Source organism: Artemia franciscana, chromosome 21 (assembly GCF_032884065.1).
Source record: "Artemia franciscana chromosome 21, ASM3288406v1, whole genome shotgun sequence".
Taxonomy (NCBI): Eukaryota; Metazoa; Arthropoda; class Branchiopoda; order Anostraca; family Artemiidae; genus Artemia; species Artemia franciscana.
In genome coordinates this window covers 19,807,840-19,833,598 of record NC_088883.1, presented here as the reverse complement: position 1 = coordinate 19,833,598, position 25,759 = coordinate 19,807,840, and the positions used below count along the sequence as shown (strand labels likewise).

The 25,759-nt window shown below is 36.6% G+C and overlaps 1 protein-coding gene across 1 annotated transcript in view; it reads left to right on the top strand.

The window, feature by feature from the left end:
• Nucleotides 1-25,759, top strand: part of LOC136040832 (uncharacterized) — an 80,598-nt gene that overhangs the window by 13,678 nt on the left and 41,161 nt on the right. The window contains exons 2-4 of the mRNA XM_065725168.1: nt 894-1,140; nt 12,347-12,485; nt 16,611-16,749. Of these exons, the coding sequence (XP_065581240.1) occupies nt 894-1,140; nt 12,347-12,485; nt 16,611-16,749 (525 nt within the window). The remainder of the gene's footprint in view (nt 1-893; nt 1,141-12,346; nt 12,486-16,610; nt 16,750-25,759) is intronic.

The window sequence follows — 25,759 nt, the reverse complement described above, 5'->3', positions numbered from 1 at the left end:
AACTGTAGACATTCTTGCAAACATGAAGCAAGGAAGATACTTGTCTATATTTCTATGAAAATTAGAACTAGAATTCGCCAAACTCTTTTGCAAGGTATTATGTGGTATGTATCCATGGGCGCACATAAGCTGAATTTTAGGTGGGGGGTTACGTGGTCCAATCAGCACTTCCAATATTCTATAATAGAAATCTCATAACAAGAATATAAAAATACAAGGCAGCGTCTTTCAGCCAGGGGGTTTGGTGCCCCCTTCTCCCCTTAAGCCCATGCATGTATCCACAGAACCTTATGTGATCCCAACGTTTGGAAACCTTACATTATTAAAATCATAGTCGCCTATCCTTTTTTTGAAGTTACCTCACATCTTTTTCTTCTAAATGTTGTCCCTTATCCAAAAGTAAGATCATGTCTATGTCCCTCTCCAATATTTGAAGTTATTTTTGATTACTAAATGTTAAAGATTAATGTTTTGTGCCTGTCGTTTTTCTAGTAGGCCTACATTAGTTAAGAAGCATCTACAGTAGATCATAAACCATATTAATCACTGGAAAAACCCTCTACACGAGATGTGAAGGGTCTTATTCACAAAGATATTTTACTAATGTCAAGATTTGACTAGCACTAACTTGATTCAATTAAGATTATCTGTTCAGCACAAGGAAACCAGAAAATTCTATGAAAATCATGATCGGCTCAAATTAGCACTAGTTAAATCTTGAAATTAGTAATATATTGGCATGAATGGGCCTTGAATTGTGTGTAATTGTAACCACTGATTGTAACCACTTTTACCCTTTAATTGTTAACCTGTTTTATTGTAACCCTTTAATTGTATCCATTGAGCTCTTCATATTAACGACTGAGCAGTTGAATTGTTTCTGTCTCTTTTAGATCACATGAAAGGATTGGGATCTGATGAGCTTTACAACTATCTTTCCCAACAGGGTGATGCAAAACTAATTTGTAGCAGAATCACTAAATGGTTTCTTTTAAGCGACAGGCGATACAATAGATTGGAGCCATTTATTTTGGAATATTATGATTACATTCCATTTGGATTGGTGACATTTTCAAATGGACAAGATGTACGACTTATGGTAACTTTGATACCAAATGCACATATACCTGGTTCTGTTATGTAAGTGTATTTTTAGGAAGGTTAAATTACTATTCTGAACTTCAAATATATATATATATATATATATATATATATATATATATATATATATATATATATATATATATATATATATATATATATATATATATATATATATATATATATATATATATATATATATATATATATGTATGTATGTATGTATGTCAACATTCACCAGTGAATATACAAAATTTCTTTTTTCTCTGCTGTGATTCAATTAGCTTTGTGAGTCAGCTTTTTCAGTATTATGCAAGATATGATGGTAAAAATTAAAGTTAGGTTAGATTATGTTAGGTTAGGCCAAATTTAGCTATAAATATCAGAAGTTTGTTAAAAACCTAAACTAACCTAGTGTAACCTAACCTGTCATCATCAAACCTTGCATAAAAGTCAACAAGTTGACTGGTGACGATAACTAAATCCAAGGAGGAAAAAAGTATTTCGGACATTCTCTGGTGAATGTCGACATTTACGAATTTCGGATATTCACGGTGACTTATATGTGTTACTGTGAATGTCCGAAATGGTGGATGTCAACTTTCACCAGTGTATGTCAACAAACACCAAATATGTCAGTGAAAGATCAAATATTTATTATATTCTTGTGCACTCGAACCATCATCAGTGTGTGTTGACAATCACGGATATGCTCTGGTGAATGTCTTAAAGAGAGGAAAAAACCCCAGTTCTCAAAACCCAATCTTTGTATCTAATTAAGTAACCAAAATGTTTTAGCAATTGTTGTTGGAATAGATGAATCCGACTTCTATAAACTTGCAAATGAAAATGGTACTCTCAAGCAGCATTACACACTTAATCAGGTCGTAATTTGTAAAGAAAAGTTACTTTCTATGGATGAGATTGACTCTCACGAAATTTCACTGAAAGAAGCAGCTGCAGCAAGCAAATGCAATTGTAAAAACAAAGGCAATTTGTGCAATTCAAAGTGTAACAATAGTTAAGTTGTTACAATAAATAAGATTTGAATCACCAAATGTTTTGTAGATTTCACGTTACAACAAACATATATATATATATATATATATATATATATATATATATATATATATATATATATATATATATATATATATATATATATATATATATATATATATATATATATATATATATATATATATATATATATATATATATATATATATATATACCAAATGCATTCCCATGTTACCGGGAATGTCCAAAATCTAGTTAAATTTGACATTCAACAGTTAATACCCGAAAATTCCTTTTTCTCTGCTTGGGTTAAATTATCTTTTCAAGTCGGCTTTTACAGTCTTATGCAAGCTATGATGGTAAAAGTTAAAGTTAGGTTAGGTTAGATTATGTTAGTTTAGGATATATTACGTAAGATTACGTTAAATTTGGTTACAAATGTCAGAAATGAGTTAAAAACCTTAAGCTAACCTAATCCAACCTAACGAAATCTAACCTAACCTGTCGAGGGGCGGATCTAGAGCAAAATCATTAGGGGAGGGCAATATGACAAGGGCAACAATGAGCAAAATCTTGGGGAGCCCAATGTGACAAAGGTGCCAATAACTGATCAAATTGACAAATTTAGTTTCAAGTCCTAGGGTGACAAATCAGCAATTTCAGTTAAATTGAGAAATTATGTCACGAATTCAATTCTTCATTCCTGTTTATGCTTTACAGACGCTAAAATAACACGTTCTTTATTCAACTATAGTTTCTCAGATATTTAAATTACTCAATAGCATAATTATTGTGTTATGCTTTAGTTTTAAGTCACATTTTTGTTAGTAATTCAATTTGATTTTTCACTGTTTCTTGTTCCATGCATTTTTCTTTATTTGTTTAAAGTCATTTGTCATCTTGTGTAATTTTGCAAGTGTTGTAGATACTGAAAATTACCCCCCCCCCCCTCCTTCCCGTATATCGATCACAGACTAATATATGCTAAACTAACACGTTCCTTCATTCAATTGTAATTCTGCTTTGTCTTGTAATAGCCTTAGGAGTTAAACAAGGTTGTCTCTAATCCATGTATTGCCTGCTTTGGACAATTTTGATGGACTTTGTCCTAAAGAGTGCATCATAGGCTATAAATCATTATAGCAAATGGGAAGGCAAAATTGCTCTATACTTTGACTATGCTGATGATTCTAGTTTTCTGGATAAACATATTAGCAAGCAAATTACTCTTGGGAAGTTTGGAAGTTTCAGGGCGCAGGAATAAGGTTGAAATTTGTTGTTAAGGATACTGCACTGTTTGAAATTGAATTAAAAGCCACAATGATGACATTGATCAAGTCTGACCCTGAAACGTGGATGTGTTGAAAGGTTGAAAAAGATAGGCCAGATATTTTTCACTTACTTTGCTAAGGATCTTTTATGTAATCGTTTGATAGATCATATATCAAAGAATAAACCTTAGAAAAGATTGACTCAACCTCACTTTCTAAGGCTATAATGAAAAAAAAACCGTTTTATGTCAGGTTTTACGAATTTATGATAATAGATTACTAATTTATTTTTTTCTGGGGGGGGGGGGCAATCCATCCAGTGCCAAACAGATAACCGAATGTTCTAGAATGGCGTGGGAAGAAGTGATTAGAAAGGAAGTAAATAGGAACTAGATGAGGGGGAGAGTAAAGACTGAAGCTTTGAATTGATTGGAGTCATTAGTTGTAGTTGCTTTTTCTTTCTTATTAAGGGGATTCTCATTGTATTTGCATAGGGTTTTTATTTTAGGAAAACATGTGAGCTATGATCCTCCTTGTTCGCTAGCATTACTGGTCGAATATCAGTGCTTCTGCCAATATAAGATTCTGGAGGAAGGGGGACTTGGCCCTTCTCTTCTATCTAAGTAATTTTTACGAAGCCTTGAAAGTTGATAAATTTCAGACCATTTGTGAACCTTTTTTGTGATATATTATAGAGCTTAATTTAGTTCACTTAATTTGGTTATGTGTGTGAATGTTACTACTAATCATATATTTCCCCAAGGGCCCTTCCGAGTAAATAAACTGTGAGGTTTCACTGGTTAGATATATCAGTGAGCACAAAACAAAATGAGGACTAAGGTAGTCATGAAAACCTGTGCTATTGTGGGTACTGTATGAAGTGATTTATTTTCTCTATAAAAACAATAAAATATTTTAGGACTGACACAATTATAAATTATAAAGACTGATACGAGAATGCTGCTGCTGGATAATCTCGAAGCTGCCAAACATTAAACACTTTGGGTCTGTTAAACTCCTTTGGGTGTTTTGGGTTTGTGTCACTGACCTTTTCCAAGTATTCTCCAACCGTATCACTTTGTTCCGAAGAATTTGAACTCTTTTAAAATTCGAGCAAGAGCTGCTGGACCACAGCAAACATCCGTATGAAGTATAAGGGTGGACCAAAGCGTTATATAAAAGTAATAGAATTTGTGGGTGTTGAAAATTCTAAAAATATCGAATTGCTCCAAGTTGTGATCTTCGTTCCAACACTATCACTATGTTGTTTCAAAGAAAGATTGTAATCTAGGCAGAAACCAAAGTATTGCGTTTCGTGCATTGGATTAAGTGGCTCATTTGCAAACAAGAATTTGTCTTTAATGTCCCGGGACTTACCTACACTTTAATATAAAGTAAAATTAGTCTTCGTACTATTACCAGATAGCAAGCTCAAACTACTAAAAACATGAAACTTTTCTAAAACACGACTGGAGTTCAAAGTCAAACTATGTAAACGCTGACTAATGATGTTAAAGCAGTGTCAAAGCAAACGAGGTCAGACACGAATCTGGGAGGTAGAATCCTGTCGTATCAACGTGTACCGAATACAGGAATGGACCAAGCACTGAACCTTTTGAGACCCCACAAGTTACAAGAAACAGGGCAGAAGCGATATCATCATTCAAATAACTTTCAAACCATTTTAAACATGATCCTCTCATACCTATGCTTCCCCATCTTCGCAATAAAATACTAAGATCCACAGTATCAAAACCTCTATTAAAATCAAAAGAAACTCATTAGGGAATGAGGAGAACAAACTTTAAGAGGTTTTGCGAGTTCAATGTGCTAGAACAGCTTGAAAATTTATGTTAAGAAGATTAAGTTACTAAGGCTTGGAATAAGTGAAGATAAAAAGGCGAAGTTGAATAACGTAAAGATCGATCAAGTGGACGGCTTAACTTACCTCGGTAGTATTATTAGTAAAGACGATGGGAGCAGTGAAAACGTTAAAAGCAGAATAGCCAAGGCTCAGGGTCTTTTTTCACAGTTGAAGAATGCTTGGAAGAATCTGAAGATAAATCCGAGAACCAAGATTTGAATATTTGAAGCTACAGTAATGACAGTGGTAAAATATGGCTCTGAACCAAGGACGCTCCAAAAAACGGAGAAAGATTTGCTCGATTTTCCCAGAGAATTTGAATACGGATTGAATTGGGTATCCAACTGACTGATTATATTTCAAACAGTAGGCTGTACAAAAAGTGTGGGTCAATCCTGCTTTTTAGGGCTATAAGGAGAGAAAAGCACGTTCTGCGGAAGAAGATTGATAGATTGGCAATGATTGCCTTTTTCGGCCAACCATCTAGGGCTCCGTCAGCCAACAGAGAGCAGGTTGTTCTCGGTTTGGGTGGGAAGATGTCACAAGGAAAGATTTGAAGGAAATGGGAACTTTCTGGGAGGGTGTAAAGAGGGAAACTTTAAATAGATTGGGATGGAAGAGAAGTGTGCGCAGCTCTGTTGGCCTCGGGCGGCTGCAGGTTGCTGCAGCCTTAAAAGAAGGAAAATATAAGTAAAATTCCCTCTATAAGGAAAGTTCCCCCTCATGGAAAACTCCCTCTCTAAGAAAAATAATCCCAATGGATCAATAACAGCCGTATTTTTAAAATTTTGAAGTATTTGAAAATTGAAACACACAAAAAAAAAGCCGAACATCGACATTCGTTTTTCTTCAAATGTCATGCTTTCCACAATATTCAATCTCAGACTGAAAAAAGTTGTCCTTTGCCTTATATTTACATACATATACTAGCTTCCCCGTCGTGCGTTCCTGCGATCTTAAACGAAATAAAAATCACGAAAATCTCCGACCCTACTGAAAATTCCCCCTCCAAGAAAATTTAGCCTTGTAAAAGATTCCCCCTCAAAGAAAAATTTCCCCTGTGGAAGATTCCCCCGAGAATAGAACTGCGACAACGATTGCATTTCTAAATTTAAAAGTATTTGGAAGAAAGTTTGCCAAAAAATCCCCCTGCGTACAATTCTTCCCCCGAAAAATCCCCCCTCGCTTTGGCGAAAATTTTCTCCCGGAAAATTTCCCATACAAATCCCTTTCATTTGGGAAAATTAAAAAACACGACAATACACTGTATTGTTCAACACGAACATCCTTTTCTTTCCAAAATGTCACGCTTTCCACAACAGTTAATCCAGGCCCCCTTCTGGAAGGGGGCCAGCCCTGGTGGGATGTACATCCCTCTGATGATGATGAAGCCAGTCATGATGATAGTACAGCCACGATTTTAGCTGTTGAAGATGTTTCACCTTGTACTAGTTGTCAATCAGACTCCAATGATGATTTTCAGCTAGTTGAAAGCAGAAAGAGAAAGAAAATCTCCAATACCCCTCCTGAAATTACCCCTAAGCCAGAAGGACTGAGAATCAACCTGAAACAAGCTACAAGATCCCCTCTACCCAAACCTCTTGTGCATTTCACCCCAACTAACAAATCAGAGATGTTCACAACTAAAGAAATTTTAAAGATCAGGATGCACCATGGAGTCCTAGATGTTTTGTTACTGGATGGTAAAGACACCAAAAAAGCCCTAGAAATCAGCTGCATCAATAACATATATGTCACAGCTAGTTTAAAATCAACATTACAAACAGGACAACAACAAAAATTTTTTATTTACGATGTTCCCCTTGAAATCCTACTATTAGATCTTAAAGAAGGTCTAATGAACTCCAAAGGTGAAGAAATACCAGTGCTAGAGGCCTTCCGACTGGGTAGGCCAAATGAAGCTGGACTTGTACCGAGCAAAAGTGTCTTGTTTATTTTACCTCTCTCAACAATGGTAGAAAAAATTTTCCTCTTTGGCCAGCCAAAGCCATTTAGATTATACCAAGAAAAGCCTATACAGTGCACCAAATGCATGAAGTTAGGTCATGTCTCTAAAAACTGCAAGTCCACCAAGACCCAATGTAATATTTGTCTTGAAGAGCACTCACACCAATCCTGCAGTTCTAAGCCTAAGTGTGCCAATTGTAAAGGAGATCACAACTCATTTGACAAAAGAGCATGCCCCAAATATTTGGAAAGGCATCAAGTTTTGAAAATTGCCAGGAAAGAAAACCTACCAGTGGGAATAGTTGCAAAATCATACAGCAGTATTCTCAAGGAAAACATTCCTACTTTAAAGGAAAGTACTAAGACTCTTCCATGGAAGTGGGCCCCTAGTATGATTAGTACACCACAGCAAAGATCCTCAACAAGTAGTATTGCATCTCCATTGACTAGCTCTAAATCTCTTCTGGCTGATTTAAATTTCACCCCTTCAGGAAGAAGTAACAAATCTAAAAATAATGACTCCAAGCCTCAAAAGAGTAACAATGCCCCCATGCCTAGTGTACTGCCCAATTCTGCAATATCTGCCAAGGATCATATTGCTCTATCCAAGCTGATACAGTACCTGATCTCAGTCACCTTTATTTCCCAAATAGATATACCAAAACATCTGAAGGCCACTATTCTGAGAGAAATAGCTGTACACTATTTTTCTAAATCTGTTGTTGAAGAAACAGATAGTGAGGTTATCAGTATTCTCAACCAATGTCAGGCTCTCCATTATCTCACAGAAATACATGACTAATGATATTTCTGTCCCCTTAAAGATACTCTAGTGGAATTGTGCATCAATTAATACAAAGAAACTAGTGGACTTATCTGATTACATAACACAGAACATTTTTAATATTGTGTGTCTCCAAGAAACTAATCTACATAGATTAAAAAAGATTACCCTGCCTGGTTATAAGTGCTATCGTAAAGACAGGGGTACAAACAGGAAAGGCGGTGGTGTAGCAATTTTTATAGATAGTAATATTATCCATTTCCCTTTGCCTACAGTTTGCTACGATTTTGAAATAGATGTGATTGGAGTATCTATCAACTTAAATAATGGTAAACATATAAAAATCAAATCCTTTTATAACCCACGAGGTGAAACAGATATCCTTAATATTCTTGAGAAAGAAACAGTTGGAGGAAAAACTCTTATACTTGGTGATTTTAATGCTCACAGTCCATTATGGGAAGTAACTACCTATGAAAGTAAGGCTGGAAAAAGTATAGAACAACTTCTGATAAATGATACTAATCTCTCTTTGTTTACTCCTTATAACTTCCAGACCAGATTTGATTCTTGTATTAATAGTTTGTCCACAATTGATCTCCAGATTGGCCCCACATATCTTTATGCAATGATTAATATTACAAAGGTCCCTGAACTGCAAACAGATCATATAGCCATTCTTGCTTCATTAAGTAACACACAAGTTATGTCCACAAATCCCAAGCCCAAGTATAATACCAAAAAAGCAAACTGGCCACTTTTCCAAGATTTACTTGTATCTTTTGATTACTCAGAGGTATATAACCTACTAGATATAGATAAAAAAGTTGAGAAATTATCATCATGGTTAGTTGCTGCTGCTGATGCTGCCATTCCAAAATATTGTAAGAAGAAAAAGCTAAATCTTAAGAGGCTGCCTAAGACATGGTGGGATGATGACTGTGAATTAGCAAAACAAACTAGAAAAAAAGCCAGAAAGCATTTCCAGAAACATCCCTCACCTACCGCACATCTTGAGTATAAACATGCAATAGCAACACTCAAAAGAATATGCAAAAAGATAGCATGGGATAGGTTTTGCTCCCAGATTGACTCCCAAACAGCCTTAACAAAAGTCCACAATTATATCAGCCAACTGAATGGTTACAATAAACCTATTGATGATAGGAAATATGATATATGTGTTAATAACAGATATATTCTTAGTGACAAAGAGAAAACTGAACTGTTTGCAGAGTATTATAAAAAAGACATCGTAAGACAGTCCCTAAGACGACCTCCCTTTTGTGTTCTGCCAAAATCCTGCTCACATAAACTTTCTCTTGAAAAGCCCTTCCTGTTTGAAGAAATGAAGCAAGCCATCAGCCTTAGCAATCCAAAATCAACTCCTGGACACGATGATATCCATATAAATTGGATTACAAAAACGCCAGATTTATTTAAATATGCACTTTTGCACATTTACAATCATATATGGGCCCATCACAAAATTCCTAGATCTTGGAAAATAGCTATAGTCAATCCCATTCTTAAGCCTGGCCAGCCTTCAAACAATATTAAATCCTACAGGCCAATTTCAATGTTAACAACACTAGGAAAAATCCTGGAACGACTGATTTTAAATAGGGTTGAATGGTTTGTAGGAGTTAACAACCTCTACCCCCCTGAACAAACAGGATTCAGAAAAGGGCACTGCTCACTGGACAATGTTGCTTGCCTTGAAAATGATGTATCCAACTCATTTAACCAAAGGCATTCAACCATCGCCATACTTTTTGATTGGGCTGATGTCTATGGTAATGTCATTCACCAAAAATTGCTGGAGGTAATAATGAATCTTGACTTTCCTATTGGCATTGTTAACCTGATCTATGATTTTCTAAATAATAGAACATTTGTTGTCCAAATTGGTAATTGTAGGAGCCACAAGCACCCTGTTAAAGAAGGCTTACCCCAGGGAGCCATCCTTAGTCCTATACTGTTTAATCTGTATGTATCTGAGTTTCAATTAAAACATGCATCATTTGGGCTCTATGCAGATGACCTAGTAATCTGGAAATCAGGCAGAAACGTCTCTGATTTAGTCAAAGATCTTCAACAAGATATCCACATAATCTCTTGCTTCTCAGAAGCATTAGATTTGTCTATCTCCACTTCCAAAACCAAAGCAATCCTATGTACCAGACAGAGACATTCAACCATACCAAATATAGTCGTGAATAACTACTATAAACTATGAATCTTCAGTGAAGTTATTGGGAATTGTTTTTGATTCCAAATTAAGATGGCATGATCACATCAAATCACTCAAGAAGAATATAATCCAGAAACTGACCCTACTTAAACGACTCGCTAATTCGAAACAGGGTTCATCACCTAAAACAATGATAGATTTTTATAAAGTTCATATAAGGGTAAAAATGGAATATGGTATTCAGTTTTTTGCTAATAGCTCGCCACAGATTTTTAACATGTTGGAGTCATTGCAAAATTCTGCAATCCGTATTGCTATAGGATTTCATAAGCATACCAATAATTAAAATGAGAAACCTGTCGGGGATCACCTCTTGGGAAGAAAGAGCTTTACTTCAGAGAAGAAGATATTTCACCAGAATACAAGCATATGGTAATCAACATTATGTATACCAGAAAGTCTTTCATAACACACCGTCTATGATTTCGGTATCATCTACCTGGAATCTTTTTGTAAAGGAGTTTCCAGACTGGTCTTCTCAGAGGATGGATACTTTTCCCTTTGTGGATTCCCCACCATGGGAGATGGCCCATATTGAGTGTCACATGAGTATGCTAAAAAAGAATAAATCCTGCTATTCAGCGAAGGAAGTCGAGATAATTTTTAAGAATTATGTGAATACACATTTTCCCAATTATATGCATGTTTACACTGATGGTTCTGTTAAAGATTCTAAAGCTGGGGCAGCTGCCTGTATCCCTGATCTAAACCTGAATATTTTTGCCCCCCTTCCAATTAATTCATCAGTACTTTCGGCTGAATTATTTGCAGTTCGACTTGCATTAGATGCGTTAAGTGAGCTTGGGACCTCTTCAAGAAATGTCTTGCTCCTGTCAGATTCCCTTTCATCAATTCATCTTCTCAACAAGATAAATTATCAAGCTGATGATGATGACCTGAAAAATATACGCCAAAAGATTGGATATCTGTTTTCGATGGGATGTGGTATTTCATTTCTTCACATTCCTAGTCATAAAGAAATCAAATATAATGAAATGGCAGATAATTTGGCAAATAAGGCTGCTGAGATCCCTCCGGCAAGTAATTTGAGAACAAAGAATTACAGAGATGTTTTTAGAGCTAGAACAAATATTACTTACCAGCGATTTTGTACCCTCCTTTCAAGTCTAAGGATTTTAATATGATCTACTATAAGTTAAAAAGTGGAACAATTTTACTTAACGCTGACCTTTTTAAATGGGGAATCCACCACACCCCACTATGTAGAAAATGCTGTCAGACGGTGGAAAACGCTCAACATGTGCTATTTGATTGCATCCCAGGAGATAATGATTCCAGGAGACTGAGGAATTACTGCCATCAATTAAAGATCCCCTTAGCTATTGATGCTCTAATCAATTGCTCCCTATCACATGAATTAGAAGCTATTATTTATAGGTTGATGATATCGATCCTGAAAAGACGCCATTATTACTAGCAACACGTTGCTTGTTGTAAACCGGCAGATTTTTTTCTAGGAATATTGCCAGAAGCTTTCAATAATCAGTGAAGTTTTTCCTGTAATGTCTAAGAGGTGAATGGACATCATACTGATCCACAGACCTCATAAACATAAGAAGAAAAGAAAGTTCACTGAAAATATAAATTTTGTTATTCCGGATGTGTTTTAGATGACAGAATTCATAATTAACTAACCCGTTAACTGGATGTCAAAATGTGAATAATGTGACCGGAAATAACTATGATAACTGTCGATTATTTGTGTTGAAGGGTCTCTTATTTCAGTCAGTGCAAAAAGAATTAAGATGGCCTTGGGGAGATTTTATAACTAAATCCTTCGCGACTGTGATTAAAAATCTCTCACGATTTCTTGGCGATCGGATGAACTGTTTAGTAATGCATAAAGGACAAATAGACTGGAAGACATGCATGGCTGATTCAGGCTACATTCAGAGTAGAGGTTATGGGCTTGTATCCTCCCCCCCCCCTGTGAAATGCCTGTCTGACTTATAAAAAAGTAACAAAAGTTGATAAAACGCATTTGATGCGTTTTTTCAGTTTTTTTTAACGTGCAAGGTTTGGTTTGTTAAAGTTTTTTGGCCCATTACTAGTCTTTCTTTCAGGTTTCTCTTTGAGGGGCCAAATGGCAATGTACTCTATACTGGTGACTTCCGGATGCCCATTGGCGAAACTCGTTTATTTCAGTGCTTCCGAACAAAAGGAAATCTTCCATTTCAAGAAAGAGAATACAAAACTTTCAAGGTTTGGTTCAAATACTTTTAGTTTCTTCCCATACACGAAACAAAATGTCAAAGTAACTTCGCCATCTTCATTATGTGTTATACCTAGAAGTTTTGGGTGTATTCCTGAACTCAATTATCATTAACGAATTCTTTTTACGCAGGTACACAAAAATTACATTTTTGATGCAAAAAATGCTCTTAGCTTGACTAAACATTGGAAGGGTCACAGAAGAGTTGCATAAACTCCATTTGGTATTGATCAGAAAGGAAGCTAGCTAAAAAAACTATCATTTAATGATAATTTTGTATGTTACTAGCTGTTGGGGTGGCGCTGCTTCGCCCCCCCAAGCCCCCCCCCGCGCGCGCAAGTCGTTACGCGCCATATTAGTTACGCGCCATTGTAGTTGTGTCCCTGTTACCTCATTATTCTAATGATTGCCCTTGAGCTTTGTTGATGGTGATTGCTAATCGAACATTCCCTGTGTCCCTGTCGTCATTTATATATCCCCCTGTGCCCCCCGGCGTCCCCGTTGTTGTTGTTTCCCTGTGTCCCGGTCGTCATTTGTGTCCCGGTGTCCCAGTCTGTAATTTCTCTTTGAGTGTCGCGGTCGTCATTTATATTCCCTGTGTCGTGGTGTCCCGGTCGTCATTTTTGTCCCGGTCGTCATTTGTGTTCCGGTGTCCCGGTCTGTAATTTCTCTTTGAGTGTCCTGTTCGTCATTCTAATGATTACCCTTGAGCTTTGTTGATGGTGATTGCTTATCGAACATTCCCTGTGTCCCTGTCGTCATTTATATATCACCCTGTGCCCCCCGGCGTCCCCGTTGTTGTTGTTTCCCTGTGTCCCGGTCGTCATTTGTGTCCCGGTGTCCCAGTCTGTAATTTCTCTTTGAGTGTCGCGGTCGTCATTTATATTCCCTGTGTCGCGGTGTCCCGGTCGTCATTTTTGTCCCGGTCGTCATTTGTGTTCTGGTGTCCCGGTCTGTAATTTCTCTTTGAGTGTCCTGGTCGTCATTCTAATGATTACCCTTGAGCTTTGTTGATGGTGATTGCTTATCGAACATTCCTTGTGTCCCTGTCATCATTTATATATCACCCTGTGCCCCCCGGCGTCCCCGTTGTTGTTGTTTCCCTGTGTCCCGGTCGTCATTTGTGTCCCGGTGTCCCAGTCTGTAATTTCTCTTTGAGTGTCGCGGTCGTCATTTATATTCCCTGTGTCGCGGTGTCCCGGTCGTCATTTTTGTCCCGGTCGTCATTTGTGTTCCGGTGTCCCGGTCTGTAATTTCTCTTTGAGTGTCCTGGTCGTCTTTTATACTCCCTATTTCCCGGTCGTCATTTGTGTCCCGGTGCTTTGTTGATGGTGATTGCTAATCGAACATTCCTTGTGTCCCGGTCGCTTTCTCTTTGAGTGTCCCGGTCGTTATTTATATTCCCTATGTCCCGGTGTCCCGGTCGTCATTTGTGTCTCGATGTCCCGGTGTGTAATTTCGTCAATAAACAAACATGACGTCAGTCGACACACAAACATGACGTCACTCGACACACTGACACACAGACAACTTATTTTTATATATATAGATGTCCCGGTGTCCCGGTCGTCATTTGTGTCCCGATGTCCCGGTGTGTAATTTCGTCAATCAACAAACATGACGTCACTCGACACACACACACACACACAGACAACTTATTTTTATATATATAGATGGATAGATTTTTGAAGTTACCAGTTTTTTACTCTTTAAGAAATTCAATCTCTTTTCATACTGTTGTCTTTTCAAAGATATTTGATTATTCAAGCAAGCCGATTAACAGACAAAGTATAACAGACATAACCCACAGACAACTTATTTTTATATATTCTTTTCAAAATAAGATATAAAAATATCTTTTCAAAGATATTTGATTGTTCAAGCAAGCCGATTAACAGACAAAGTGTAACAGACATAACCCACAGACAACTTATTTTTATATATACAGATAGATAGATTTTTGAAGTTCCCAGTTTTTTACTCTTTAAGAAATTCAATCTCTTTTAATACTGTTGTCTTTTCAAAGATATTTGATTATTCAAGCAAGCCGATTAACAGACAAAGTGTAACAGACATAACAGACAGACAATTTATTTTTATATATATAGATACTGCTGTAGAAATAACACTATTTTGGCCTTATTTCATTACTTTTGTATGGTGTCTTATTTCTTTATTTGTCCCATTGTTTTGTTTATTCTCATCCAACTCTTAGATTTTGAGCCAAAATGTCCTTTCTTTTCTTTTTATTTTCTCTTTTTCACCTCTTTCCAATATTAAATCACCTATTTTGGTCTTTTAAGTATGGTCAATCTTGTTTTTATCGCTACTTAATTTTTTAATACCTGCTAAACACTTCATGAATTGCTTGCTCAGTAAAAACCACTTTGCGGATTTACAGTTGCAGTTTTAACCAAAAGTGATTTGCATGACTCTTTTTATACCAACCTTCAAAAATATCTTTACAATAGTGGAAATTTGACTTGGCTTGCTTGACTTTTATCTCCTGCTAGGTGATGCCCGGCGTAGAAAGTGATGTCTGCCTCCTCGATCCCCTTTGGTCCGTGGAGAGTGTTTTTTTTTTAGCTAAGTATGATGTTTGCGTGAGGACCTCGGACAGGCTATCGGACCATCAGCGAGCCCACGGCATTTGAAGCAGGTGCCTGAACCAGCTTAGGGTTCTTTTGGCTATTTGGAGCGGAAAGCAAGTCGGCTTAGTCAGCTGGAATAACCTCTCGCTGCTAACGAAATCGAATCATCACAGATCTCAACCCTCTTCATGCTCTTTGACTGAAATAAATCAATCGTCGTGAGGGTTGTTTCTGACATTTGCAACGTCTTAGTATGTATGTATGTATGTATACGTTTAATTCCCATCATATCGCAAAAAAAAATACAAAACTGACGGAGTAATACGAGAAAAAAACAAAACAAAAGAAAAAAAAATATACTTCTAGAAACAAAATCAAACTTAACATTTATAACATGAAAAAACTATTGGAAAACACGTAGCAAAGTGCTATTACTGCCCAGGCGTGTTATATAACGCTCATTTTGCTTTTCTATTGTACGCATTGGACTAGCTACTCTGCAACGTGTTGACAGAGTTGCATTACTGGCCCATAGATATTTTGCATATTCGTAAAAACACTTCTTTATATCGCTGACATCTGTCTGCGAGGAAAGAGACCAAAATGGGGCAAGCGCAAGTAAATGGGAACTACAAAACATTATATAAAGTAGCAAGGATGTGACGGTTAGCAAGTAGCAAGCGCTACCAACAGGCCATATGCCTCCCCAGTTTTATTCGCAAAAAATCTTTAAGCAAGACCCGTGTTGATCGGAGATTGTTTCCAATTGGGACTCCAAGGTACGTATTACGTTCTTGGTCTTGTATGACGTGCACACCAAGAGATACAGCAACGGGATCTTGACAACAAACTAGAATCTCACTCTTACTATGATTAAAATTGAGACCGATACGATTATAGTCATCTGACAATATACGAAAGTTTTCTTCAATCGCTGCTTGTGTTCTACTTACATTCATTACGTCATCTGCGTAATTTACTAATGAAACGTCCATTCTCTCAAAAATACATGTCGTGAGAGCTTTTTGCTGGGGTTCGATTACACTGTTATTGAACAGGGGTGGGGAGGCCAGAGCTCCTTGTCTAATACCTTTTTTAATGGGTATTGGCAGGGTAAGATCTACAACACCAGGTAAAACAGGGACCTTTACTTTAGCATTCAGCTTTCTATACATGTCGCGTATAGCCCTAACTATCGAAGGGTCTGTACCGTGTTTATGTGCAATCAGCAGTATCTGTGCATGTATGCACATTTGCACATGCACATTACGCACGATTAGAACCTTGAAAATATTCAGCTTCTAATCTCTCAAAGCTCGAAACTAATTTTTTCAGAAACTTTCTCTTTTTACTCTATTAGACAGAGGAAGCATATGCTATGATGGAACTTAATATTGCTTTTGATGTTCTGGGAAATTGTTTTTCTTTTCTGCCTATTCGTTTCTCCTGAAAAAAAATACTTTTAGATCTTATTGAGTTCTGGTTAAATGTGGTTGTGCTGGGATTTATCGTATCTAATTTCAGGCAATATACGTAGACGCAACATTCTGTAAAGCAAAAATAACTAACTTTCCATCACGAACTGAAAGTCGGACAGAGCTCTGTAAGGCCATAAAGCTTTTTTTAAGAGAAGAAAATACTATTGTAAAGCTCACATTGTCAGGTAAATCTTATTTTCATATGAATCAGTATTAGGCAAACAAAAGTGTATCCTTATTTATACCGAGTTTTTGCATCTTATCAATTTTTGAAGCATTTACAGATATTACAATTTTATTGTAATCGCCTATAAAATCTATATTTACACGCATGAACCAGCGTGTAACAAAGGGAGCTAGCTCAATTGAAGCTTGAAACAGGATCATGTGTCCTTTATGTTTAAATCTCCTCTTCCACCAAACATTGTTTATTTTCTTGTATATTCTGTGAATAGTTCTTTTTTAGAGTTAGCGGAAAATATTTGCTTTTAAATGAAAGGAAAGAGTGACATAAAGAATTGAAAAACAAGTTATTCTATGTAAAAGGGCCGAGGGGAAATATCTTTGACCAGTCTTTTCTTAAAGCAGTTTTGATTTCAATAAAATGTTGCAAGCTCCAGCTGTTACCAGCAAATATGATGAATAATAGTGCAAAAATAATGTTCGCCAGCTCCAAGTGTTCCCAACAAATCCTGGTGCACTACTGCACCAAGCCATCACAGCTACGGTGCTCCTCCTCCATCCCAATCTATACAAAGCCTCCCTCTTTAGACCCTCTCAGGATGTTCCCACTTTCCTTTAATTTCTCCTTAAGAAATTGCAACTTGGAATGTTTTGACGTTAAAAAATAACTATCTTATTGACATTCTGACTGAAGAATTTAGACGCTTCAAGCTGGACTTATTAAGAGTTTCAGAAAATCACATCCCAGGGGTAGGAAACATGAAATTAGGTGATATAGAATTTATTTACTCAAGCAAGAAGGATGGGGTACATAGACAGGGAGTAGGGCTCATGATGAATAAGGAAGCTGCTAAGTTTTGTCTAGGCTGGAAAGGTATTAATAATAGAGTAATAACCGCTCGTTTTATGACAAAAAAGTACAGGGTATCAGTCACAATAGAATATGCTCCTGTAGAACCGACTGACGGAGATAGTAGTGACTCAGACGGATTTTACTTACAGTTACAGGAACCAATAGACAGGGTGAAATATAATATTGCGAGATTTTAACGCTTAGGTCGGTGGAAAGAAGGATAGATGGTATTCTAGCCTAGGTAAATTTGATGAAGGAAAAGAAAAAGTAATGGCTACAGACTGCAGCGATTTTGTGAGCATAATAGTCTAGTTATAACCAATACAGTATTTGGTCATAAATGGCCCATGAGTTAGCCGGTATTCACCTAATATAAGACATCTAACCTAATTGATTATCCCAGGAACAGTTGAATACTAAATTGGAGAGTTTAAGATTTGACAATTTGGAAGATGGATGGAATAATTTTAGGAAACAAATTTGTGAAATTGCTGACGGGGTCTCAGCTCAGGGAAGAAAGTTAGAAACGCAGCTAGGAATATTAGTGAAAATGGTTTATGTTTAATAAAGAGGAGAAGTAGCTTATACAAAAATTATCTGAGTCATAGATTATATCAAAATAAGATGAATGATAATACTTTTTAGACTGAGAGATGCTGTAGACAAAGTTTTAAGAGAAGAACAGTGCGGTTTTAGGAAGTGTAGTGGATGTGTTGACCGAACTTTTCCCTCTTAGGTTAATAATTCAGAAGTGCCCTAGTTGTCGAACACCATTAGTCCTCAGTTTTATAGATTATGAGCAAGCGTTCGATTCTGTTGATAAAAGAGCTTTAGCGAAGGTCTTATCCTTGTATGGTATACCAGACAAATACATTAAAGTGATTAATTCTATTCACGAGAATAGCGCTGTTGTAGTTAGAACAACTAACAAGAAACAAGGTTAGTAGCTGGTCTCGTATTAAATCAGGAGTTAAGCAGGGTTGTGTTCTATCCCTATTTATATGGTCATTTGATGAACTTTGTCTTAAGGAGAATAGGAAAGGCAACGGGAGAACACAAATCCAATGGGGAACAGAATCTTTCCTGGATTTTGATTATGCTGATGATTTAAGCATTCTAGATGATAGTGAGAAAAAAATAAATGAATTTCTAGAGGTTTTGGTGCTAGAATCGGTTTTAAAATTAAATGTTAAGAAGTCTAAGTCGCTGAGATTAAGATTAAGTGAAGACGAAAAGGTGACGTTGGGCAGCGAAATGATTGATCAAGTGAACAGCTTCACTTACCCTGGTAGTTTTATTAGTAAAGACGGTGGGAGCAGCAAAGATGTTAAAAGTAGAATAACCAAGGCTCAGGGTGTTCTTTTCACAGTAGAAAAAAAGTTTGGAAGAATAAGAAGATAAGTCTGCGAACCAAGAATAGAATATTGAAAGCTACAGTGATAACAGTCATGAAATGTGGTTCTAAAGCATGGGTGCTCCAAAAAATGGAGGAAGATTTGCTATATGTTTTCCAGACTAATTGCCTATGGATGGTTTTGGGTACCCGCCTGACTGACCGTATTTCAAAAAGTAGGCTGTACGAAAAGTGTTGTTCAATCCCAATTTCTAGGGCTATAATGAGAGAAAGGTTGATATGGATAGGGCACATTCTGCGGATGAAGGATGACAGATTGCCAGATTGCTTTTTTCGGCCAACCGTCTACGTCTAATCAGAAAGCTGGTCTTCTGATTAGGTCGGTGGAAAGAAGGATAGATGCTATTCTAGCCTAGGTAAATTTGATGAAGGAAAAGAAAAAGTAATGGCTACAGACTGCAGCGATTTTGTGAGCATAATAGTCTAGTTATAACCAATACAGTATTTGGTCATAAATGGCCCATGAGTTAGCCGGTATTCACCTGATGTAAGACATCTAACCTAATTGATTATCTTATTGCAGACCGAAGACTGGCAGGATCAGTAAAAGATGCTAGGGTATATAGAAGTGCTGTTATTGATGCTAAAAGTAAAGATCACCATCTGGTAGTGTCTAGGGTTAATTTAAAGCTGAAATTTCGGAAGGGTAACTACCTCCCGGGAAGTTATGATGTTCGTAGACCCCAGGATTTGAATTCTAGAGAAACATCCCAGGAACAGTTGAATACTAAATTGGAGAGTTTAAGATTTGACAATTTGGAAGATGGATGGAATAATTTTAGGAAACAAATTTGTGAAATTGCTGATGGGGTCTCAGCTCAGGGAAGAAAGTTAGAAACGCAGCTAGGAATATTAGTGAAAATGGTTTATGTTTAATAAAGAGGAGAAGTAGCTTATACAAGAATTATCTGAGTCATAGATTATATCAAAATAAGATGAATGATAATACTTTTTAGACTGAGAGATGCTGTAGACAAAGTTTTAAGAGAAGAACAGTGCGGTTTTAGGAAGTTTAGTGGATGTGTTGACCGAACTTTTCCCTCTTAGGTTAATAATTCAGAAGTGCCCTAGTTGTCGAACACCATTAGTCCTCAGTTTTATAGATTATGAGCAAGCGTTCGATTCTGTTGATAAAAGAGCTTTAGCGAAGGTCTTATCCTTGTATGTTATACCATACAAATACATTAAAGTGATTAATTATATTCACGAGAATAGCGCTGTTGTAGTTAGAACAACTAACAAGAAATAAGGTTAGTAGCTGGTGTCGTATTAAATCAGGAGTTAAGCAGGGTTGTGTTCTATCCCTATTTATATGGTCATTTGATGAACTTTGTCTTAAGGAGAATAGGAAAGGCAACGGGAGAACACGAATCCAATGGGGAACAGAACCTTTCCTGGATTTTGTTTATGCTGATGATTTAAGCATCCTAGATGATAGTGTGAAAAAAATAAATGAATTTCTAGAGGTTTTGGTGCTAGAATCGGTTTGAAAATTAAATGTTAAGAAGTCTAAGTCGCTGAGACTAGGATTAAGTGAAGATGAAAAGTTGACGTTGGGCAGCGAAATGATCGATCAAGTGAACAGCTTCACTTACCCTGGTAGTATTATTAGTAAAGACGGTGGGAGCAGCAAAGATGTTAAAAGTAGAATAACCAAGGCTCAGGGTGTTCTTTTCACAGTAGAAAAAAAGTTTGGAAGAATAGGAAGATAAGTCTGCGAACCAAGAATAGAATATTGAAAGCTACAGTGATAACAGTCATGAAATATGGTTCTAAAGCATGGGTGCTCCGAAAAATGGAGGAAGATTTGCTATATGTTTTCCAGACAAATTGCCTACGGATGGTTTTGGGTACCCGCCTGACTGACCGTATTTCAAAAAGTAGGCTGTACGAAAAGTGTTGTTCAATCCCAATTTCTAGGGCTATAATGAGAGAAAAGTTGATATGGATAGGGCACATTCTTTGCGGATGAAGGATGACAGATTGCCAGATTGCTTTTTTCGGCCAACCGTCTACGTCTAATCAGAAAGCTGGTCTTCGGAGGTTGGGGTGGAAGGATGTCGTAAGGAAAGATTTAAGGGCAATGGGACCTTCTTGGGAGGATGCAAAGAGGGGGGCTTTGATAGAATAGGATAGAGGAGGAGTGTGCGTGGCTGTGCTGGTCTTGTGGCTCGGTGCTGCGATGAGCTGGTAGTAGTAGTAGTAGTTGGGTCGAAATTATGTTATCCAGTAGAGATTAGCAAATAGCTAGGGTGCGATCTCTTGTTACTTGAAATAGGTACACAATTTTTTTTATTACCATTCTAATGAGCCCATCTTTTGACACCATCTTTATTTCTGTAAAAAAAAAAATCCTGTTGTCATCTAAGCAATTGCGAGGAAAATTGGTGTAAATGAAATTTTTGTACTTATGCGTATTAGGTGAAAAATCAGCTTTAATCTACCAAGATTTTTTTTTTTTACAAAAATAAAGGTTTTTATGATAATCAAATGTTCATGACAAAACGTCGTAAATAAACAGAAGATACTTTCTGTTGAAGACTCTTTGTTGGTTCCCTCGCCTGCCCTTCCTTGAGGAACTCTTAACATTAAGCCCTAAAAATTGTAGACAAAGTCTTTACAGCACTTAGTGCAGATTTAAGTACGCACTCACCACCAGACTGATGCTAAAATCGAATTAGGCTACTCTAATTTATTAGAAGTTTATGGAAAAAGGAGTTTTTTTCCATTATTTTTGTTTAGCAAAGAAAAAAATTCATTGTTTGAAGGATATATCGATAATATTCGATAACAGGGGGATGGAATTCTTCGTTGTTTTTTCTTTATATGTCGTCATGAGACACTGTTTATTTGGAAATATATCAACCTTTTATAAAGAATATATACGCAGTTTGATGTTTCCACCTTTTTTTCTTATAAAGAATACATACAATTTGATAGAATGAGGAGCCCCTCAAACACAAACTGAAGTTGTCACTAAAGGCTACTTAATTTTAAAATGTGACAGTCTCTTGTAGTGTGGCGTCCATTCGTGAAAATGTAGGTGAGAGTTCAAATGTATTTTTCATGGTCTAGGGGGGAGGAGAAATTTGGCTGTTTTTTCCAGTTTCCTTCAATATAAAGACAAAAAATGCAATTTAAAAAAAAAATTAACAAAAAGGGGATTTTCTTCTTTTTTTTGGGGGGGGACTAATATGGGAATGGGCAAATGCCTTCCTATGTCAATATTCGTTTGATCAATAGCTTGGCTCAGAACAGTTGATGTTTGGTTTAAAAAAAAAAAAAAAATATTGAGTTTCAATGTAAGACTTAGGGAAAACCCACTAAAAATCATGGTTCTACTAATTTAAGATTTTGACTATTGGGAAGTTCGGGAAAAAGTGGCCTAGTTTCCTCTGTAGTTTTTATTTAGTAAAAAAAAATGGTTGGATTGAAAAGTCAGAGTTTAAAGGGTATACGGATGATTTTTAATTGTTGATTATGTGAGTTATTTGGTTTTTGGCATGATAGGTCGAACTTACAAAAAAATATCTCAGCGTGTTTGATGTTAGTTTTTGTCGCTAAAGCATCACCATTTTAACTAGCTTGTAGTGTATTACAGCCTGTTAGGTTGGTGAAGCGTTGCTTGTTCTTTTGATCATTCTGAAACTATTTTGTTCTTCTGACAAGATTCCTATTAGCAGAGAAGTAGGGAGATAAACTTTTTTTCTTTTCCAATCAAAGTATTGGAGAAAGTCTCAGCACGTTTGATATTAGTTTTTGCAACTAAAGCATCACCATCTTAACTAGCTTGTAGTGTATTGCAGCCTTTTAGGTCTTAACTAGCTTGTAGTGTCTTACAGCCTGTTAGGTTGGTGAAGCGTTGCTTGTTCTTTTGATCATTCTGAAACTCTTTCGTTCTTCTGACAAGATTCATATTAGCAGAGAAGTAGGGAGATAAACTTTTTATCTTTTCCAATCAAAGTATTGGAGAAAGTCTCAGCACGTTTGATATTAGTTTTTGCCGCTAAAGCATCACCATCTTAACTAGCTTGTAGTGTCTTGCAGCCTGTTAGGTTGGTGAAGCGTTGCTTGTTCTTTAGATCATTCTGAAACTCTTTCGTTCTTCTGACAAGATTCCTATTAGCAGAGAAGTAGGGAGATAAACTTTTTTTCTTTTCCAATCAAAGTATTGGAGAAAGTCTCAGCACGTTTGATGTTAGTTTTTGCAACTAAAGCATCACCATCTTAACTAGCTTGTAGTGTATTGCTGCCTGTTATTTGGGTGAAGCGTTGCTTGTTCTTTAGATCATTCTGAAACTCTTTCGTTCTTCTGTCAAGATTCATATTAGCAGAGAAGTAGGGAGATAAACTTTTCTTCTTTTCCAATCAAAGTATTGGAGAAAGTCTCACCACGTTTGATGTTAGTTTTTGCAACTAAAGCATCACCATCTTAACTAGCTTGTAGTGTATTGCAGCCTTTTAGGTTGGTGAAGCGTTGCTTGTTCTTTAGATCATTCTGAAACTCTTTCGTTCTTCTGACAAGATTCATATTAGCAGATAAATAGGGAGATAAACTTTTTTTCTTTTCCAATCAAAGTATTGGAGAAAGTCTCAGCACATTTGATATTAGTTTTTGCCACTAAAGCATCACCATCTTAACTAGCTTGTAGTATATTGCAGCCTGTTAGGTTGGTGAAGCGTTGCTTGTTCTTTAGATCATTCTGAAACTCTTTCGTTCTTCTGACAAGATTCATATTAGCAGAGAAGTAGGGAGATAAACTTTTTTTCTTTTCCAATCAAAGTATTGGAGAAAGTCTCAGCACGTTTGATATTAGTTTTTGCCGCTAAAGCATCACCATCTTAACTAGCTTGTAGTGTCTTGCAGCCTGTTAGGTTGGTGAAGCGTTGCTTGTTCTTTAGATCATTCTGAAACTCTTTCGTTCTTGTGACAAGATTCATTTTAGCAGAGAAATAGGGAGACAAACTTTTTTCTTTTCCAATCAAAGTATTGGAGAAAGTCTCAGCACGTTTGATATTAGTTTTTACCGCTAAAGCATCACCATCTTAACTAGCTTGTAGTTTATTGCAGCCTTTTAGGTCGGTGAAGCGTTGCTTGTTCTTTAGATCATTCTGAAACTCTTCGTTCTTCTGACAAGATTCATATTAGCAGAGAAATAGGGAGATAAACTTTTTTTCTTTTCCAATCAAAGTATTGGAGTAAGTCTCAGCACGTTTGATATTAGTTTTTGCCGCTAAAGCATCACCATCTTAACTAGCTTGTAGTGTCTTGCAGCCTGTTAGGTTGGTGAAGCGTTGCTTGTTCTTTAGATCATTCTGAAACTCTTTCGTTCTTCTGACAAGATTCATATTAGCAGAGAAGTAGGGAGATAAACTTTTTTTCTTTTCCAATCAAAGTATTGGAGAAAGTCTTAGCAAGTTTGATGTTAGTTTTTGCAACTAAAGCATCACCATCTTAACTAGCTTGTAGTGTATTGCAGCCTGTTAGTTGGGTGAAGCGTTGCTTGTTCTTTAGATCATTCTGAAACTCTTTCGTTCTTCTGACAAGATTCATATTAGCAGAGAAGTAGGGAGATAAACTTTTTTTCTTTTCCAATCAAAGTATTGGAGAAAGTCTCACCACGTTTGATATTAGTTTTTGCCACTAAAGCATCACCATCTTAACTAGCTTGTAGTGTATTGCAGCCTGTTAGGTTGGTGAAGCGTTGCTTGTTCTTTAGATCATTCTGAAACTCTTTTGTTCTTCTGACAAGATTCATATTAGCAGAGAAGTAGGGAGATACACTTTTTTATCTTTTCCAATCAAAGTATTGGAGAAAGTCTCAGCACGTTTGATGTTAGTTTTTGCCACTAAAGCATCACCATCTTAATTAGCTTGTAGTGTATTGCAGCCTGTTAGGTTGCTGAAGCGTTGCTTGTTCTTTAGATCATTCTGAAACTCTTTCGTTCTTCTGAAAAGATTCATATTAGCAGAGAAATAGGGAGATAAACTTTTTTTCTTTTCCAATCAAAGTATTAGAGAAAGTCTCAGGACGTTTGATATTAGTTTTTGCCGCTAAAGCATCACCATCTTTTAGCTTGTAGTGTCTTGCAGCCTGTTAGGTTGGTGAAGCGTTGCTTGTTCTTTAGATCATTCTGAAACTCTTTTGTTCTTCTGACAAGATTCATATTAGCAGAGAAATAGGGAGATAAACTTTTTTCTTTTTCTATCAAAGTATTGGAGAAAGTCTCAGCACGTTTGATATTAGTTTTTGCCGCTAAAGCATCACCATCTTAACTAGCTTGTAGTGTATTGCAGCCTGTTAGGTTGGTGAAGCGTTGCTTGTTCTTTAGATAATTCTGAAACTCTTTCGTTCTTCTGACAAGATTCATATTAGCAGAGAAATAGGGAGATAAACTTTTTTTCTTTTCCAATCAAAGTATTGGAGAAAGTCTCAGCACGTTTGATATTAGTTTTTGCCGCTAAAGCATCACCATCTTAACTAGCTTGTAGTGTATTGCAGCCTGTTAGGTTGGTGAAGCGTTGCTTGTTCTTTAGATCATTCTGAAACTCTTTCGTTCTTCTGACAAGATTCATGTTAGCAGAGAAATAGGGAGATAAACTTTTTTTCTTTTCCAATCAAAGCATTGGAGAAAGTCTCAGCACGTTTGATATTAGTTTTTGCCGCTAAAGCATAACCATCTTAACTAGCTTATAGTGTATTGCAGCCTGTTAGGTTGGTGAAGCATTGCTTGTTCTTTAGAT